The sequence below is a fragment of the Ptychodera flava genome, assembly GCF_041260155.1.
Source record: "Ptychodera flava strain L36383 chromosome 3 unlocalized genomic scaffold, AS_Pfla_20210202 Scaffold_25__1_contigs__length_14229661_pilon, whole genome shotgun sequence".
In the NCBI taxonomy this organism is placed as follows: domain Eukaryota; kingdom Metazoa; phylum Hemichordata; class Enteropneusta; family Ptychoderidae; genus Ptychodera; species Ptychodera flava.
The window spans coordinates 8,358,614-8,378,682 of record NW_027248279.1 but is presented as its reverse complement, the minus strand read 5'-3'; the positions used below and the strand labels follow the sequence as shown (position 1 = coordinate 8,378,682).

At 37.7% G+C, this 20,069-nt stretch overlaps 3 protein-coding genes across 45 annotated transcripts in view; 1 reads left to right on the top strand and 2 right to left on the bottom strand.

The window, feature by feature from the left end:
* LOC139125550 (rho guanine nucleotide exchange factor 11-like) overlaps positions 1-12,075 on the top strand; it is a 244,373-nt gene extending 232,298 nt beyond the window's left edge. For all 43 annotated transcript variants that reach the window (XM_070691626.1, XM_070691622.1, XM_070691638.1 and 40 more), the window contains 2 exons: positions 8,147-8,483; positions 10,257-12,075. In XM_070691626.1, the coding sequence (XP_070547727.1) occupies positions 8,147-8,483; positions 10,257-10,270 (351 nt within the window). In that variant the 3' untranslated portion in view covers positions 10,271-12,075. The remainder of the gene's footprint in view (positions 1-8,146; positions 8,484-10,256) is intronic.
* On the bottom strand, positions 3,363-4,503 carry LOC139125556 (zinc finger protein 862-like). The gene is made up of 2 exons (XM_070691660.1): positions 4,299-4,503; positions 3,363-4,076 (listed from the first exon to the last, which is right to left on the bottom strand). Exon 2 carries the CDS (start codon positions 4,055-4,057, stop codon positions 3,512-3,514), a length of 546 nt encoding a protein of 181 aa, XP_070547761.1. The 5' UTR covers positions 4,058-4,076; positions 4,299-4,503; the 3' UTR covers positions 3,363-3,511.
* On the bottom strand, positions 4,370-7,223 carry LOC139125555 (zinc finger protein 862-like). Its single transcript, XM_070691658.1, has 6 exons — positions 6,203-7,223; positions 5,716-5,865; positions 5,429-5,553; positions 5,045-5,293; positions 4,725-4,810; positions 4,370-4,507 (listed from the first exon to the last, which is right to left on the bottom strand). Exons 1-5 carry the CDS (start codon positions 7,092-7,094, stop codon positions 4,799-4,801), a joined length of 1,428 nt encoding a protein of 475 aa, XP_070547759.1. The 5' UTR covers positions 7,095-7,223; the 3' UTR covers positions 4,370-4,507; positions 4,725-4,798.
* Positions 12,076-20,069: the final 7,994 nt, after the last annotated feature.

Below are 20,069 nucleotides of genomic sequence, written 5' to 3'. Positions count from 1 at the left end.
CTGAAAAATAAGTGAGTGTTCACTGATAATTCACAGACTGTATCCGTTGACACCAAAGTTGGCTCGTGACTTTCATTGCAGGCAATATTTAGCTTTTGACAATGCCATCCCGCCACTCACTGAGTCTGAACTGAACATTGAACATTGAACAGTTAAAGAGTATGTTTTAGTAAAGTCATTTTTGTGCTGATTTTCGCCACCGAACTTTCTTGTTATAGTGTTATAAACGTTCATGATACTAAGCAAAAACCATCAATTTGTGTCCTTTCGATCGTACAGATTGTGTGACAGGAAAACCTTGTCCAGTCTAGTTCATCGGGCAATGATCTTAGCTTTGTCAACGTACGCTCAACCAGTGAAAATAGCTTTATACAACACTTTGAAGGGATTTATTACCTTTTTATTTACATGACAATCTGACAAGAGAAAAAGTCGTATCTTTACTTTCAACGGAGATCCTAACATTATATCAAAAAACGTGGCTGAGTATTGACAGTGGAAGAAGCATGTCTCAGATGATATGATTGGATGATAAATGTGAATGTGCACATTCACGACCAGTCAAAATATTCGTTATAAAGACTTATTTTTAATGACGTCATTCTCATATGTAGGCGATCTCAATCGCCTCCTTGGAGAACATCGCTGTACGTTATGACGCGATGCCCCATATGTCCTAAGCCTGTATTTTTTTCTCGTAAAAATACGAATGTGGTGTGAAAATATTTCGTAAACGGCAGATTTTTTTCTCAATTTACTAATTTATTTTGTGGGTGGAGGCACGGTCCCATAGAGGGGCCGTGGTCGAGGGCACTGTCCGCATAAGGTGCCAAGCGACACACTGCTTAATTGGAGACAGCTGTAACTCGAACGCATGAAGTATGGTGAAAACACCTCATGCCATTCCGACGTGCCCATCGACGTTCGATGTGAAGAGCTTATGTTTGTATTCTAATATAGCGGTGTTTGACGCAAAACAATTAAAACGATAATATGTTGATAGGGTGGAGTACCCACTAATGTGCGAACCTGGGATTGAGAACGGCAGCTTTAAGCAAATTCAGCATTTGATGCATATTCATAATTCACAAGCTTTGTAGCTCTCCAATCAGTTCCAAACTTTGCCATATAAACTTTGGTTGCATCTTTGTTTATTTTACAATGTAAGCTGCCTTTATATCTTCAAGGGATGTTGGGATATCTTGTACATGGTACAGACCCATTGTATGAATCCCATACAAACAGCTGCAAAGTTGACACTCCCTCCCACAGTGATAATACAAGTTTGTCATCCAAATTTTTGTTTTGCCACTTCCAAATTTGACATTGTCTTCTTAGTGATACAGGCATCTTATGAAACTAGAATCATCCTGAAAAGCTAGTTATGGTCTCGAATAAATGGTTCTGTGCATTTCTGCCATCAAACCACTGTATTTCCTGGACACTGGTGTGTCTCTGATATGTCTTACTGTGGAGGTCTTCTTTTAACCCCATTGTCTATCATACAAATGTCTTAGAGACTAAGATATATCTGTTATCTGTTTGTAGAATAGTATGCTGATTCCATGCATCGCTGAATAGTATGCTGGTTCAAGGAATCATGGAATAGTATGCTAATTCCATACTTTGTGGAATAGTATGCTGATTGAATGCATCAGGGAATAGTATTCTGATTCCATGGATCATGGGATAGTATACTGATTCCATAGATCATGGAATAGAATGCTGATTCCATGCATCATGGGATAGTATACTGATTCCATGCATCATGGAATAGTATGCTGATTCCATGCATCGCTGAATAGTATGCTGGTTCAAGGAATCATGGAATAGTATGCTAATTCCATACTTTGTGGAATAGTATGCTGATTGAATGCATCAGGGAATAGTATTCTGATTCCATGGATCATGGGATAGTATACTGATTCCATAGATTATGGAATAGAATGCTGATTCCATGCATCATGGGATAGTATACTGATTCCATGCATCATGGAATAGTATGCTGATTCCATGTATCATGGAATAGTATGCTGATTCCATGCATCATGGAATAGTATGCTGATTCGATGCATCGCTGAATAGTATGCTGGTTCAAGGAATCATGGAATAGTATGCTAATTCCATACTTCGTGGAATAGTATGCTGATTGAATGCATCAGGGAATAGTATGCTGATTCCATGGATCATGGGGATAGTATGCTGATTCCATGCATCATGGAAGAGAATGCTGATTCCATGCATCATGGAATAGTATGCTGATTCAATGCATCGCTGAATAGTATGCTGGTTCAAGGAATCATGGAATAGTATGCTAATTCCATACTTCGTGGAATAGTATGCTGATTGAATGCATCAGTAAATAGTATGCTGATTCCATGGATCATGGGGATAGTATGCTGATTCCATGCATCATGGAAGAGAATGTTGATTCCATGCATCATGGAAGAGAATGTTGATTCCATGCATCATGGAATAGTATTCTCATTTTGTGCATCATGGAATAGTATGCTGGTTCCATGCATCATGATATAATATGCTAATTCCATGCTTCACGTATAGTGTGCTGATTGAATGCATAATGGAATAGTATTCTGATTCCATACATCATGGAATAGTATGTTGATTCCTTACATCATGGAATATTATGTATACTGATTTCATGGATCATGGGATAGTATGCTGATTCCATGCATCATGGAATAATATGCTCATGCCTTGATCATGTAATAGTATACTGATTCCATGCATCATGGACAAGTACGCTGATTCCATGATGCATGGAGCAGTATCATGGTGATTCCATGATGCATGGAATAGTATGCTGATTCCATGCATCATGGAATAGTATGCTGATTCCATAGATCATGGAATAGTACACTTATTCCATGAATCATGGAATAGTATGCTGATTCCATCCATCATGGAGCAGGATGCTGATTCCACAGATCATGGAATAGTACACTTATTCCATAAATCATGGAATAGTATGCTGATTCCATGCATCATGGAGCAGTATGCTGATTCCATGTGTGACCGGGTCAAAAAATAACAGGAGCAGGGATTACCCTGGCTCAAGAACTGCATGAGATAAAATCCCACATGAAAAAAAACAGTGGGAGAATTTCAAAGTCGGTGGGAACCTAACTTAAATTCCGTGATTTTCTGCATTTTGGTTAATTTGCATAACAATAGTTTAATTGTTATGGTAATGATTTTTAATGTTTACCAGACATTACACATACACACACAGCCATAGAGTGTTCTACCTAGACTAATTACAGTGGCAGAGAGAGAACACTGTATGGTTCTGTGTATATGTGTGTGTGTGTGTATAATGTTACAAATTAAACACCAACAAATTAAACTTCATGAAACATTTATTTTCCAAAAAGTCAGAATTTTCTTACAGATAGAACACCAAAAAAATAGTGATAATGCAAAGTTCTGCAGTGACTGCTGTATAACACTAAGTGTCACTGTGTTTTACATGCTACACCTTGGTTTACAGTTACTTATGGCCTGTAAATAAAGATCTACATTTACTTTCCTTCCAGTCCTTCAACACTGGCAGAAAATTAAAGTTCTTTAAATCTGAGCCTTGAATCATGATCCTCATGAGCTGGTCACAGTGTTCAGATGACAACCTGTTCCTCAGTGGTGTAGTGACCATATTCTGGGCTGAAAAGGCACGCTCACAATCACTGGTGTGTACAGGATGAGTTAAGGCCAGGGCAGCTAGATGCAATAGGTTGGGATAATCCTCTCCATGATACTGCTTGACTATACCCCAAAACTCTGCTGTGCTTCTCCTAGGATAGCCATGTGCTTTCACCACCTTCTTAAGGCTCATCCATTCATTCCGTGTCTGCTGTGGGTTAATAACAGAGCCAGCTTTGACTTTCTGCACAACCTGTTGGTCATCCTTGTAGGTATGAACCTGTTCAACTCCAAAATGGCTGATCAAAACCTCTATAGAATCATTACCCCAGTCTGCCAGATCCTGGTCAGTCAGCAGGGACACTGGACGCATACCAAGAACACACATGCTTGTCATGAGCTCTTGGTTAGGAAATCTATTCAGTAAAAAGACAAAAAAAACAAAAATAATTTTTTTTCAAGACAGTACAGATAAGAGTGAGGGTGTGAACAATCAACCAATTTTTCTCAATTACAGCATTTGTTGCCAATGAAAAACTATACTAGCAATGCAATTCAGTAATGCAGTCTTAAAGTTATGCTCTGTGTGTTATCTGATACAGTTACACGTAATACATTGATGATTCTAAAACACAAACCTGCTCTCAATGTTGTCAATCAACCCATCAACATAAGCATTTTTAGTTGAAGAAAAGATATGCCTTGATTTGGTGATGACATGATGACCCCTGAATAGTCCATCAATCAAATCTTCTTTCAGCTGATCCTGGAAAGTTGGCTGACCTGGTGTGGGAGCTGTGTCATTCCTCAATGCCTTCAGTACTCTGACAGCAGCATCTATATTTGACTAGAAAATAGGTCTTATGTGAATATTGCTTATAAATTGCAGGAATATACGGCATTTCTAATTACTAATTAAAATGAATTGCATAATAAATTATTAGAAAATCATGCAAGTGAAGTTTATTTAAATAGTATCCCAAGAAATGTTTAGGGTCTACAATCACCAAAGACTAAGTACTACTTTCATATATCAATGCAAAAATAAAATAAATAATAGTTACCATTAATAATATCTTTCATATTCCAGAAAAGGGGTTTCCACAAAATTGCAGCACAGATGATTTTGGCTGTGATATCATACAAACAACTGAAAAATAAATCACTGATTAGTTGTAACACCTATAAACAAAAACTAAATGAATTCAAGAATACTTTCATTATGAGTAGCTAAAAAATAAATTTCAACAATGAGTACCTAAAAAATAAATTTCAAGAATAATTTAATTATGAGTAGATAAAAATGAATTTCAGCAATAATTATGACTAATATAAATAACTCATTCAAGTTACAAATTGTTTATGATAAATATTGAGTTATTACCTGAACAGTGCCAATATCCAAATCTTTCTTTTGGAAGAAAAGATTTAACTGCATCACAGGTTGTAAGATATCCATAAGACTGTATGTCATCTGTATGAAGAAGTCCTCGCTCATCTTCTTCCTGAGTCCCACTGCCATGGCATCTTTGCCAGTAGCTGCAGCAGTAGTGAAATATGTGATCAAAGAATCCAGTGTCCTGTAGACAGCTTCCAGTGCTTTGTAAAAGCTAAGCCAACGGATCTGGTGGACCTGGTAAAAAGAATTAAATCAATACAAAATTAAACTTGTCAGACTATATATTTACATGAGAAAGTCTAAGTCAATCAAGAAAGAGTTTCAATTGACAAAGGTTCTCGGAATTTGTTTTAATTTAGTGTTACTCACCTCTCTGTATTTCAGGGCTGGTTCATTAAGCAAATCCTGCACTGCTTTTACAGATTCACACCTTTTTGGAGACTTCTTGAAATAGTAAAAGAGGGACTCCAGGACTTCTTGATAGAACTTCATTGCTGGAAAATTACAGTTCATTTGTGTTATGGTAGTTACTAAACACTGACAAGTGGTTTATGGTGAAAATGTATGTTGAAAAATTAGAAAACTTTTACAGAACAACTGGTTTAAAACTGTCAAGGATGAAAGTTTATGTGCACTCAAATGTGACATTTCCTTACCAGGTATTTTGGTTGCAGCTTGCTCTGAACAAAGAGCTACCCTGTGTGCTGAGCAATGGGTGTTGACCAACTGTGGATTAACCTGAAGAAACTGCCCAGTCAATCCCTTCTTCCTGCCAGTCATGACACTAGCACCATCTGTGCCTAGTCCTAGAAAATAAATAAGAATTCAGAAACTAAGAAAGGCAGCTTTACTGATCAAAGCCTGGGTGTTATATAAGGTTCCCAGTCTATTATATTTTCCCCATTTCCGTGTTTTTTATTCAGGCGTTTTTGTTTTTTGTTTTGGTTTTCTGCCCCTTGTTTAGTTGTCTAATTAAATAAAAAAATAAGTATTTATAAGACACCAGTCTAATGTCAGGAAATACATAAAACTACACAAAATGACACACATGGTATCATGAAATGCCAATAAAAAACATGTGTCAGTATTTCGGGGCAGTCACAGACAAAACTAAATGTAATAAAAAAATAAATGAAAACTTGCCTGTTATTTTACACAATGGGATATTTCTCTTTGCTAGATGGTCCTTTATTGCAGTAAAAATCCCTGATCCATCTGCTGCAGTGATATGAATGTCCGTCAGGAACAAGGTCATAGGAACCATGGACAGAGGGTCAATCACTCGCGCATTGACAGTTAGCTTGTGGTGAACTGCAATGTCCGTGCTTTCATCTGTGAGAATTGAAATGGTAGGGGACATCCTCAACTTCTGGGTAACATCTCTATCAATCGTATTAGAGATAGAATTTAGCATATCACAAGCTGTGTTGTAACTGCTGTAGGTGACACGCTGTCCACACTGGATAACATCAAGGTTTGGCGTACCAAGTTCACGTAACAACCCCATCAGAGACGGGTATTTCGTCAGGGGTATGGTTTCTTTCGCTAACCAATACACTACCTTCAAGCAGGACTGTATTCCGTCTTCCTCTCTTGACAGCTGCTGGCGAACGGCTGCTTCCATACACGCAGCTTCACATGGCGCTGCAATGGCCTGTTTGTGTTCTACTGACTTTAGATGTCTCTTAATTGTTGTCGTCTTCATATTTTTTGTTCCGACTGCCATAGCGTTTTTGAACTGCATATCTCGACAGAGGGAACAAAACATTTCACCCCTGTCCGTGTCATGGCGCAACCAAGACCCGTACACAGCTAGCCAACTATTCTGAAACTTGAGGCTGGTCTTGCGACCATCACCAATACTCGTCGATTCTTCGCGTTCGTCCTCACTAGCGGAGGCGATCGAATCCGTACTTCTAGGAGTAACGGAAGTACAGTAGTCTAGAATAGTGCTTTTCCGTTTTTTCTTCGCACTACCAGTACCACTCGTACTGGATACGAGCGCCATTTTGAGCGACGAGAACACGCTGTACATCAGCAATGAACACTTGCTGTATCGACTCCAATGATTTGTCAATGAACGCAAAACTTCCTGCTTGCAACCAATCACAAACGCTGTTTGAAACGGGTAACTCTAGCATAATTATAGCGCTCTCTACGGCGACACAATGATTGGTTCTGTACTGAAAACCTGCCAAATGATATACCGATGAATTTAGATCGCGTATATGTATCACGTACGCGCCATTTGCATCATCGGCGCGACTTTTTTGCCCAATTGATTTTTCTCAATGCGATTTTTCTGATTTTTGAGCGTAAATATCGCGTTATCGCGCCCCAAAGTGATCCCTGAGGGAGTATGTTAGGACATCAGTTGGAACATAGATACACAAAAAAAAACCCCAACTCAATGAATAATGCTGTACACCATGATAGTGTCGGTCAACAGTATTCTCTTGGAGACCCTTTTTCTCACTCAGTAACTATACACCAACTAGAAGAACTCGCAGTCTTCAAAGACCAGAGACAGGGTGACCAAACGTCAACGACGACTGTAAGGGAGTACTACCATGTTGTTGACGTGGCACAAACAAGTCATTCTGATAAAGCTGTATAAAATAAAATTACAAAAAAACTACTATATCATTTCTGAGTTCTTTCAACCCTTTGAGTGCTGCATTTTTTCAACCAAAATTTTTGTGCCACATTTTACCAATTTTTATGAATATTCTGTAATTTTTTTATAATTTTGGACCAAATGAATACAACATTTCATTGGCCATAGTTTTTTATCAAAATTTTGGCAAAAATCTGACAAAAATTGACTGAGGTATATTTTATAAGGGTGACAGAAACAGACTTTGGCGCTTAAAGGGTTAAAAGTGTTGTATCAAAGTCAGCAATAAAGCCACGTTGCAAAATGCCCTCCTGAGTAAGTATAAGGTATGGCACAGCGCCCTCCAGAGTAAGTATAAAGTATGAAAGTTTTTTAGCTCACACATGCAACAGTAAATAGTATGCTGATTCATTGCATCATGGAATTCTATGCTGATTTGATTCATAATTTGATGTAATGTTATTGATTAGGGTGTAATTACTATGGAAGAACATGGTAACCAAGCAACAACGCCAGTAGTTGAAGCAGAGACTGAGGGTAATCTTGAACAGCAAGCAACAGAAAATCAAGACTCAGGAGATCTCAAAGAAATAACAGAAGATGTGAAAGAGCTGACAATATCAGACAGTGAACAATCTCCACCCCAGGTCATTCGCAGGTCAAGGTCAGCCTCGCCGAATAGTCAGACAGGAGGCAGTCGTCCAAACAGTTTCATTTCAGTTGGATCATCTTCAGCAGCTGAGGGACAAGATCCAGAAGAAATCGAGGAAGAACTTTATCAACATGAATCATCATCAGAAATGTCAGGTAACCATGACAATCATTCATTACAGATAAAGTAAAGATCATTGGGATGATACTCTTAGTCAGAATTGTAAAATTCAAATATGGTGAAAAAACATAAATTTTTATTTTCAACAAACAGGTTTTGGAACAAACTGTCTATAAATGTAATGAAAACATAGATAAATACTGAATGCTAAACATTTGTGACTCAAAGTTTTCAAATTTACAACTGAGTTACGAATATTTATTAGATATATATTTGGTTTCAAGTTTCCTTTGCTGCTGAAAAAGTCAATTTTATTTTTATCACTAGTCCCCAAAGTGAAATTTTTAGATCTGAGAATAAATGAAATTATCGTGTCACATGTAATTAATTGCAATTATGAATGGTGAAATATCTTAAGTAGGGATGACAGCTAACATGAAGGAACGTGTCATGACGGGATATCTAATGTGACGGAATATCTGAAATGAAGGGATGTCTGACATGAAGGGACATTTCTTACAGTAGGGGACATGTGACATGAAGGGATATCTGACATGAAGGGATATCTGATATAAAGGACATGTGACATGAAGAGATATCTGATATAAAGGACATGTGACATGAAGGGATATCTGATATAAGGGACGTGTGACATGGAGGGATATCTGATATAAAGGACATGTGACATGGAGGGATATCTGATATAAAGGACATGTGACATGGAGGGATATCTGATATAAGGGGACATCTGATATAAAGGACATGTGACATGAAGGGACATCTGATATAAAGGACATGTGACATGAAGGGATATCTGATATAAAGGACATGTGACACGAAGGGACATCTGATATAAAGGACATGTGACATGAAGGGATATCTGATATAAGGGACGTGTGACATGGAGGGATATCTGATATAAAGGACATGTGACATGGAGGGATATCTGATATAAAGGACATGTGACATGGAGGGATATCTGATATAAAGGACGTGACATGAAGAGATATCTGATATAAAGGACATGTGACATGAAGGGACATCTGATATAAAGGACATGTGACATGAAGAGATATCTGATATAAAGGACATGTGACATAAAGGGATATCTGATATAAAGGACATGTGACACGAAGGGACATCTGATATAAAGGACATGTGACACGAAGGGATATCTGATATAAAGGACATGTGACATGAAGGGATATCTGATATAAAGGACATGTGACATGAAGGGATAAAGGGGATAAAGGGACATGTCATGACAGCTTATCTGACATTGAAGAGACATCTAAAATGAAGGGTCATTTAACATGAATGGACATTTGTGAGATGAAGGGACATTTATGACATGTAGGGACATTTATGACATGTAGGGACATTTATGACATGTAGGGACATTTATGACATGAAGGGACAATTGACATGAAGGGACATTTGTGAGATGAAGGGATATTTGAGATGAAGGGACATTTATGACATGTAGGGACATTTATGACATGACGGGACATTTATGACATGTAGGGACATTTATGACATGAAGGGACAATTGACACGGTGGGACATTTGTGAGATGAAGGGACATTTGACATGAAGGGACAATTGACACGGTGGGACATTTGTGAGATGAAGGGACATTTTAATGAACGGACATTGACATGGACATTTTTTACATGAAGGGACATCTGACGACATGAAGCAAAGCTTTCAAGTTAAGAATATATTAATGGCATTTGGTGAGCTTTGACATTACAGTGGTATGCATCAACATATCAGAATTTTAGTACATTTGTTTGTCTTTTTTACAGATGTTTTGATATAATCCCTCCACAAGATGAGCAAGACACAACTGCCATTCACCATAGTGGAGTGATTTGAAGATTGTTCTTACCATTATTTATCCATGGAGACCCAAGATGTGATAAAACACTCCAAACATTTGTGCCATTATTTTTAGAAATCATTTCTGTACTTAGTGTATTGGTTGTATAGTCATTCTGCAGGAGAAGTAAAAAAGACAGATCTTTACATAATCATGTACAATTTCAAAACAATTTTTTTGAATGGACATTCATAGCTGTTGATTCTTGAATTTTATGTCAAGTGTGAGAAAGACAAAAAGATAGATATAGTGAAATATTTCATTGTAATTTGTTTTAGATATTCATAGATGTAGGGTACACTTTCTGAGAAAATTTTATTGAACAGACTATTTGAATGTCAACGTGTCCATATTCAAATTAGATTTCTGTTAGATTAAAGGAGTTTACATTGAAAAGAGGTGACATTTGTTTGTAGCCATATATGTTTGTTATTGTTATGTTGAGAACATTTCAACAATGGAAGATAATGTGTATACCATGGCATAATTCCTGTCAGACAGTTACCATGGTAATATTCGGTTTAGACAACCATTGCAAAACTTGTAATGTACCATGAAATTTAAATTCGTAAATTGTCAGTTTTGCAATATTCAAGTGATCTTATCTATGTCAGTAGGTGAACAGCTATCACTAATTCAGTTTCACACCTTTTCATTCGTCAGAATGTGTGTACTTTGCACACACAGCTGAAAAGGTTTGGAAATTCAACGCAAGAAAAGTTGTGACTCATCCTTGCTGTGAAAAACTGATGTCCATTGCTTTTGGAAGGTCTGTTCTCATTGGTAATATCATTCATGCTTCTAATGTTCACCTGTTTGAAGGCCAATCAGGGAGACCCTTGCAAGACCACTGCATTACAGAAAATGTCCTATATTGTTTCTCCAACTCTGTTTTGCCAAGTACTATAGAATGCTAACTATATCACTTTGCTAAATTATTCTTGGTTCTTTGTAGCCAAAAGGTGAATAATATGCAAAGCGAGTAAGGCATTTCGTACACAATTTTTCTCAAAGTGTATATAGGAATTTGCTTCAAAGACGTCACCCACTAAAGAGTTGTAAATAGTAAGAGAAATACATGTGGATGGTCCATACTTCTACCGTCAACCTTTCATAACCCTCCTACCTTCCCAAAACATCATGTTGCAGTGATCATCACATTCTTGAAATTTTATGAAAAATCCAAAAACAAAATAATTGCAAAGTGATCTACGCTCTGTAACTCTTCATCTGATCTATAAATTATTAAATGCCCTGGAGGGTTAAACTCCTAAATTTGGACATTCATTTTACTTTTCCAGATAAATCATATGTAACTGGTAGCACACAATAATAGTGAGAATAAAACATGCAAAGAAAGTTTCTCTCACAAATTCCACATGTAGATTTCATGGCAAAACAATGGCATTATTACACATAGCAGAGACTCATCCTGTGCTGTACCAACCTATTAGTTTTTGGTCTATCTCTTTAGTTTTCTGTTGCTGTTGTTATTTGCCATCTATATGCAGTGAATATTATTGAAATTTAAATGCTATAGAAATACAGATATTGCCAAAATCAATGAGGCCTGACAAAATCCAAAAACATGATTACAGTTCATAAAGTTTTACCTTAATAGTAGTTAGTGATCTCTAGCCGGAATGTGTCAAAATGAACCTGTAATATTTTTACCATGTGTTTTGCAGATATATTCTAGAACAAAGTTATTTAGACTAAAGTTTATTAAAAACCATCGCAAATGCCCAATTTGTCAATGAGATGATATTATCACACATTGGTACACACTAATGCTATTTTCATCTGGTATCTTATTATGTAATTCTCCACCCTCTCCTTCTAAGCTTTCGTACATTATTTCAAAGCAAGGGGTTCATGTTGTAATGACTTTTGAACATTTGGAATATTTCAAAGCATTTGATTTGAACATTCTTGCTGTTGAATTTATGCAAATGGTTAGGGGGGTTGATGGCCATTTAAGGAGTTAGAAACATGTATTTACTAAATTCTTGATTTTTATTTTCAACTTTATTGATTTAATGTCATTATCAGAGATGTCTTTTGTCCCCGTATTACTCATAATTCTGACATTGTGTAGTTTGCAGCAATCAGGCGGGACCTCATTGTCAGGAAATACTGGGAGTATTTTCACTCTGCAAACATACATGAATACCTCTATGCATTGGTTAATTAAGTGTGTTTATTTCATTAGGAACACTTTGCCCAAGGAGTAAGGGGAGAGCTAGGGTCCTCATGCTTCATCAATCATTATATCATAAAAGTATATTGATGGCACAAAGAAAACCATCTAATTAGTTGACCTCTGAAAATAACCATGATGGAACACACACTAGCTCTTTGCTAGGGAAATATTTGTTTTTTGATGTTTCACGCCAAAATTTTAATATATTGTTATGATATAATAGCAATTATCCATCTCAGCAATGGATATGTTTCTCAGCATTGACATTTCACTCAAAATATATGCACTTGTTATTGCTGATGCATATATGGTGTGTACTGGTCACAGTCTGCTGGTATACCTGCCAGTGTGTGGTCACAGTCTGCTGGTATACCTGCCAGTGTGTGGTCACAGTCTGCTGGTATACCTGCCAGTGTGTGGTCACAGTCTGCTGGTATACCTGCCATTGTGTGGTCACAGTCTGCTGGTATACCTGCCAGTGTATGGTCACAGTCTGCTGGTATACCTGCCAATGTATGGTCATAGTCTGCTGGTATACCTTCCAGTGTGTGGTCACAGTCTGCTGGTATACCTGCCAAAGGTGTGGTCATAGTCTGCTTGTATACCTTCCAGTGTGTGGTCACAGTCTGCTGGTATACCTGCCAGTGTGTGGTCACAGTCTGCTGGTATACCTGCCAGTGTGTGGTCACAGTCTGCTGGTATACTGCCAGTGTGTGGTCACAGTCTGCTTGTATACCTGCCAGTGTATGGTCACAGTCTACCTGTATACCTGCCAATGTGTGGTCATAGTCTGCTGGTATACCTGCCAGTGTGTGTCACAGTCTGCTGGTATACCTGCCAGTGTTTGGTCATAGTCTGCTGGTATACTGCCAGTGTGTGGTCACAGTCTGCTGGTATACCTGCCAGTGTGTGGTCACAGTCTGCTGGTATACCTGCCAGTGTGTGGTCACAATCTGCTGGTATACCTGCCAATGTGTGGTCACAGTCTGCTGGTATACCTGCCAGTGTGTGGTCACAGTCTGCTGGTATACCTGCCAGTGTGTGGTCACAGTCTGCTGGTATACCTGCCAATGTGTGGTCATAGTCTGCTGGTATACCTGCCAGTGTGTGGTCACAGTCTGCTGGTATACCTGCCAGTGTGTGGTCACAGTCTGCTGGTATACCTGCCAATGTGTGGTCATAGTCTGCTGGTATACCTGCCAGTGTGTGGTCACAATCTGCTGGTATACCTGCCAATGTGTGGTCATAGTCTGCTGGTATACCTGCCGCTCTGTTATCACAGTCTGCTGGTATACCTGCCACTGTGGTAGTTTATCACTGAAGTATATGTTACCTTGTTTTCTGTACCCCTGACTATGCAGATATGGAAAATAGCAAATGCATTTGGTTGTTATCAAGGGTTTGTGTAGGTTTCTTTTGCTAAATTGTATTTTTTAATTTGTAAAGTATGCACCAATTCAATATGTGTTCATACTGTATCAACACTTTTGCTTCGAAAACAGTTTTACTGCATCTTTATAAGGGGCAATTTTATGAGTTTATTCAGGAGACTCAGAATTATGAAAGTTTCATCAAGGAAACTGTTCCGCAGATTTTCAGTCAAACTGAGATGTTGACCTTAATATAGTTTGGTCTTTCTTTGATGTATTTACAGATCTTCTTTTGTCATATAGTAGAAGCATGACCTATGGTTTTCAATCTTTCAACTATTTGCCTTACAACCATTGAAATGCTCAGTGATGAACAGTAACTATAGCAACAAACAATTGTATATTATATACCTGGCTGAGAATACAATTAAAGAAAAAATGATTGATACTTTTGTTTTGCCTTGTTTTTTGCTGTGACATTTTGCTTTTTAAGCCTGATACATAGAAACAGAGTCAACCTGGATTCTTCATGACAGCAGTGTTACAGCCAGGAATTTAAACTAGGGGACACTATGTCCTCCTACCATTTATTCTTTGGGTCGTTTTGCACATTTGGGACAACATGCGTCTGTCGTTAGTCAAATGTTTTACTATTTTGTAACAAATTAGTTCCACAAAACAAAATTCAAGCTACAGGACCACTTCACCATGCTTGAATTTCAGGCAACTGATCAGCTAATGTATTGTATCTGCCACAAATAAGAGAGTTCAGGCAGACTACAAGCAAGTTATAATATCAAGTGCAGCATTTTAATTACTCCTAATCACAGCTCTGAAAGTATTGAAATATAAACCTCAAATAATCATGCAAAACAAAGGTTATTGTCAGTAGCACCTGAGGTGACCAGCAGTATGCGGGAATGCAGGACAACGGGTTTGACATTGGGGGACATTGTCACAAGGGCGCATCCAGCAAAGCTCTCTTCTGCAGTGTAAAAAGTTTCTCGAGATTTTTCTCAGTCGTGTTACCCCATACTACACAAAAATAATCTAATGTACTTTGAATTGAACCATAGTATAAAATGATACGATAATCAATATGTAGAAAGGAACTTACCCTGTTTATATCCTGTGTTTTTATCATTTAAAAGACCGACGCATTTGAATTGATTTTGGGTTTACATTTAACGTAAACTGTGAGAATACATATCGCAAAATCTTTTCTCCAGTGGTCCCCTGAACACACGGACTAAAGCAGTCAATAGTTTGGTGTTGTAGCAATTAAGCAACAGAATTTCCTAGAAACGTGGTAAAATAATACCCATGACATTCTTTTATGGGGATGTTACCTAATTTTGAAGCCTTGAGAGTTTTTTTATCCGAGTACAAACTACATCTTTCCTGAAAAACTGCAAATGTCGGAGTTGAAGTGAGTTTCTAGCTTGACATGAGTTATACGTCATTGTCCTGTCAGTAGAGAGACAGTAGCTGTATGTTTTGATGATTATTTTCATCGTATTTGTTTTGTATGTCAATTTTAATTTCTTTTCTACTCCCTAAAGCATTTAATATGTAATAGTTAGCCTGGCAACTGAATTCGCTGTTATTGTTTATATTTAACACGATTGGAACTAATTTGGGATAATTGGATCTTCATATTTTTTCAAATTTCTCAAAAGTGTTTGGTGCTATACAGCTGAATGTTGCAGTATTATAAATTACTCAGAAAAACAGGTGTGTAACTTAAAAAGAAAAGCAGATGAGCTTACATTTGCAGGTTAAAACGACCTTACTTTACCATCCAATTATCCCAAATTAGTTGCAATCGTGTTATTTTAGTTCAAATCAGAACCAAAATACACTTGTCAACCATAAAAAATGCGTTTACACACACGTGGAGGCTGAGTTGACAAGCTGAATACTATGCTTCTCAGCATTCTTTGGGATAGTTGACAATAAAAAAACGAGAAATAGCGAAAAAATTATGAAGAATATATCGACCCATTAAAAGACGATGGCCATACTCTTCATCACATTATCATTTTTTGTGTAAAGTGTGATAGGATGATAGAAATAGCCACACGGTACAATCAACTCTCTTTTAATTGATAAATATATTAAAATTTGCAAATTCTTTCTATGACGTTTCTATGACGACAGCGAGATAAACATACCGATGCTATCAATACTGTGGCTGCGTCAGTGACGATGAAGACTTATGTAGATTACACAGACAGGCAACTGTTGGCCGAAAAAAACATCGAATTTTATTAACAAATATCGAAGCAATCGACGTTTGTCATTTTACAATCGTGTTCGGCACAATAAACTAAAGACAAGTGAATATCGCTGTATAAGGGAAGGATATTTCAAGCAGTTTAGAATTCTAATGCGTCAATATTTTAACCCATGCTATGGCAACTGGACGAATGAGTATGGAAATCTTTGTGTCTTCCAAGATGCCAATCAAATGACATCCTGTGATAAATGCGTGACAAACTCATTCCACTGTGTGGCATCGTCTACGAAGCCTAAAACATAATACCTGTTATGAAATTGGTGCTCGTAAAAACGGTCACTCAAAGACAAGATTGTGAAACACGGTTATATCCATCCTGTTATCGAGTAGAACAAACTGAAAATTAATAGCAATTAAAAAATAATTCAGCAAATCACGGCATTTCATATCGAGGTCACGTCAAATTGATAACTGCATAGTTCAGAATCTGCTGATTTTCATTGAGAAATCATGGCTGGTACGTCGTATGATAATGGATATATTCAAATCTGTTGTGACTAAGTAGCATTATATTCTGCAAGTAAAAACACTAAAAAGGTCCAATCTGAGGACAAAGCGTTAAATTGACTGTCTGATACGTTACATCGATTGAAAACTCAAGGCAGAGTGGCTCGAAGAAAAAGTGACGTAAAATTGGTATTGTACCCGCCAAATACTGGCTGCAACTTACCTTGCACTTGAACGACGGTACACGTAGTAGTTCAGACGGAGGAAGAATGGCAACTTAAGTTCATCATCCAGAAAGTATTACTAAGTAGCACAAGATGACCAAAGAGCGCCATCAGGATTCCTTGGCATGATTCCTTGACAAGGAAACATTGAAAGAGACAGATGCGATGCAGATTACTGAGGCTAAGGTAAAGGAAACTGATTAGATTCGACGTCATCGATGACCGACATTGACTTATTTAACTTGAATCGATTTCATGAAATTTATCCTTCTAGTATTCGTTTTTCAACATGTAGTTGGCATTTTGCCAACGAAACAGAGAACTATCACAATGGATGTCGACAAAAACAACTGTTAAAGAAATTCAGCACTATGTACACTATTGTCCTGGGCACACAGATACTATTGTATTTTGTGTCCTATTGCTCACTGTGTATCAATTTTCTTAGATCAGTGAACCCTATCGTTAAAGATCCGCTACTGTCACCATGGTAATATGTGCCGAACTTGTATAATTGTTCTTTTCGATTAGTTGGAGATGCAATATGGTGATGACCTTCAATTACCTCGTTTTCACCGTTGCTAAGGCCCGTGTCTAATATAACCGAGACTGGAAATAAACTGAATTACAAAATAACTTGTGACATTACCACGTAAAAATCCGACGTCAGCCTAAACGGAGAATATGTAGTTGTTTTTAAACTTCCAGTTGGCCCTTAGTTGTTTCGGTTTGTAAGTGTTTCAATTTTTGTATCTATGTTGCTATTTTGTTTGTGTTTTGAACCTTCTCAATGTTTAATAGCGTCCCGTTTTACAGAATGCTCTTGCCAGTTGTACTATTTTAATCTGTGTATGATGAGCCTGAAAACATATTTCTACATGTATTTGTGGACAATAAAGTGTTTGAATTGAATTGAATTGAATTGAATTGAATATAGACAAACTGTTACAGTTTCTTTTAAAATGTAATTTCAGTAGCGATTCGGCGATTTTAGAGTCAACAAGACTTTACTAGTTTCGAAATGTGCTGACATGGACACTTTTGCAAGCACTTTCACAAGTGCTCATGTTGCATAAATGTTACACTCCAAATATTTGGATTTGCAGCACGGCAAGATAAATACTGTCATATCAGATATGTCGGTAAGGCAAACGCCCTCCACCCCAACAATTATAATTTGTTATATCCTTTCGCAAGAAGATTCCTCGCAATCAGTCGATGTTTATTAGCAATAATGTTTCCACAATCGAAATAATCGAAATAATCGAAATCGAAATAATAGTCTTCTGCACAAAATAAAAAAAACAACTCAGAAATATCTCAAGCTATTTCTTGCATACTGTCATTCGAAACCACTCAACTTCTTGTATTTCTGCGTCTACAACTTGCCCTAAGACTTGCATTGTCAACCCACAAAGTGTACAATCATGCCTCACCAACATGGAACACCAAGACATGTTTACAATCACTAGGATGAATACACTTGCCTAGTAGTAAACTGAATATCAGTAGGATGAGTACACTCGCCTGGCCATGCAAACTAGCAGTAAACTGAATATCATGAAGACCATGCTAGAATTCTTGATTTTAACGACAGTCGTCTGCTTGGTTTTGTTTTAGAGAAGGGCAACAACAAACTTGCTATTGTTAATTGCTACCTGCCTGTTAACACAAACCACAATTTTGAAGAGTATAGTACTTGCTAAAGATTGATAGCATTTTGCTTGACATTGATACCGCAAATGTCTTTGTTATAGGTGACTGGAATGCGGATGTAACCTCTGATACGGGATTTGGCCAAGAGTTAAAGAAACATTGCGAGCAATCTGGTCACATTATTTCGGATGTTGATTTGTTAGGTTTAGACTCTGATTCTTTCACATATGTTAGCGATGCCCATGGCAGTACGTCTTGGATTGACCATTGCGTCACCACTGAAATTTCACATAACAATGTGGTCTCTGTGTCCATGCTTCACAACTTCGTTGACTCTGACCATATTCCAGTATCAATAGTTGTGCAATTTGACAACATTCCCGACAGCGAGTTGAATCATGGTCGTCCATCTCAGCATTGTTTATGTGTTGATTGGAAGCGGTTGTCGGAAAAAAATATTTCTGATTACACTAAGTGTTCCAAAGCCAGTATTGCCAGCATTAACCTACCTGAGGAATTATTTTGTCATGATGTTAACTGTCAAGACAAGAGTCACTTGCAAGCTATTGATAAGCTTTATGAGGATATCATTGGCGCTTTAAATATTGCTGCTAGTGAAAGTGTTAACTTAAAAGGGTCTAAAAAGATTAATGTTGTTCCTGGATGGAACGATTTTGTCAAAGAATCGCATGACATTGCCCGTTCTATGTTTTTACTCTGGGTGGAGGGAGGAAAACCTAAACAGGGTCCCCTTTTGAAAAAATGCGGAAATCACGTGCCCAGTTTAAACACAACCTTCGCATTTGTAAGAGGCTAGAAAATCAAAAACGGGCCATAAAATGGCTGATAGTCTCAGGTGCCGCAATCAGAATAACTTCTGAAAGGAAGTGCGAAAACAGAATTGTAGAAAGTCTACTGACAATATTAACGGAGCTATTGGGCAATGTGAAATTGTCAATATGTGGAAAAATCATTTCTGTGGGATTTTGAACTCTGTTCAGTCTGTTTCAGGTGGGGTCGATATCGAGGATCAGATAAATTCTGTTAAGTTCCCCCACGACCTGTACGTAAGCCAAGATGAGGTGCTCTCTTCCATCGAAAAGTTACCAGACGGAAAGTCCTCTGGGGTCGACAAAATTACTGCTGAGCATCTGAAGTTTGCCCATTCGTCTATTTTACCACTCCTCACGCATTGTATTAATGCCATGTTTATCCACGGCTACTTACCATCAGCTGTAATGAAAGTAATCTTAGTTCCCATTGTTAAAGACAAGTCGAAGCTAGCCAGTGATGCTAGCAACTACCGACCAATTGCCTTGGCTTCGGTGGTATCCAAGATTATTGAGCATATTTTACTGTCAAGATGTGATTTTATTACGTCTCACCATTTACAATTCGGTTTCAAGAAGGACCATTCTACCGACCTTTGTCCATTTGCATTCAAAGACATTATTAACTATTATGTAACAAAAGGTGGTCCTGTGTTTGCATGCTTCATGGATGCCTCTAAGGCATTCGACAGGGTGGAACCACCGGTAGA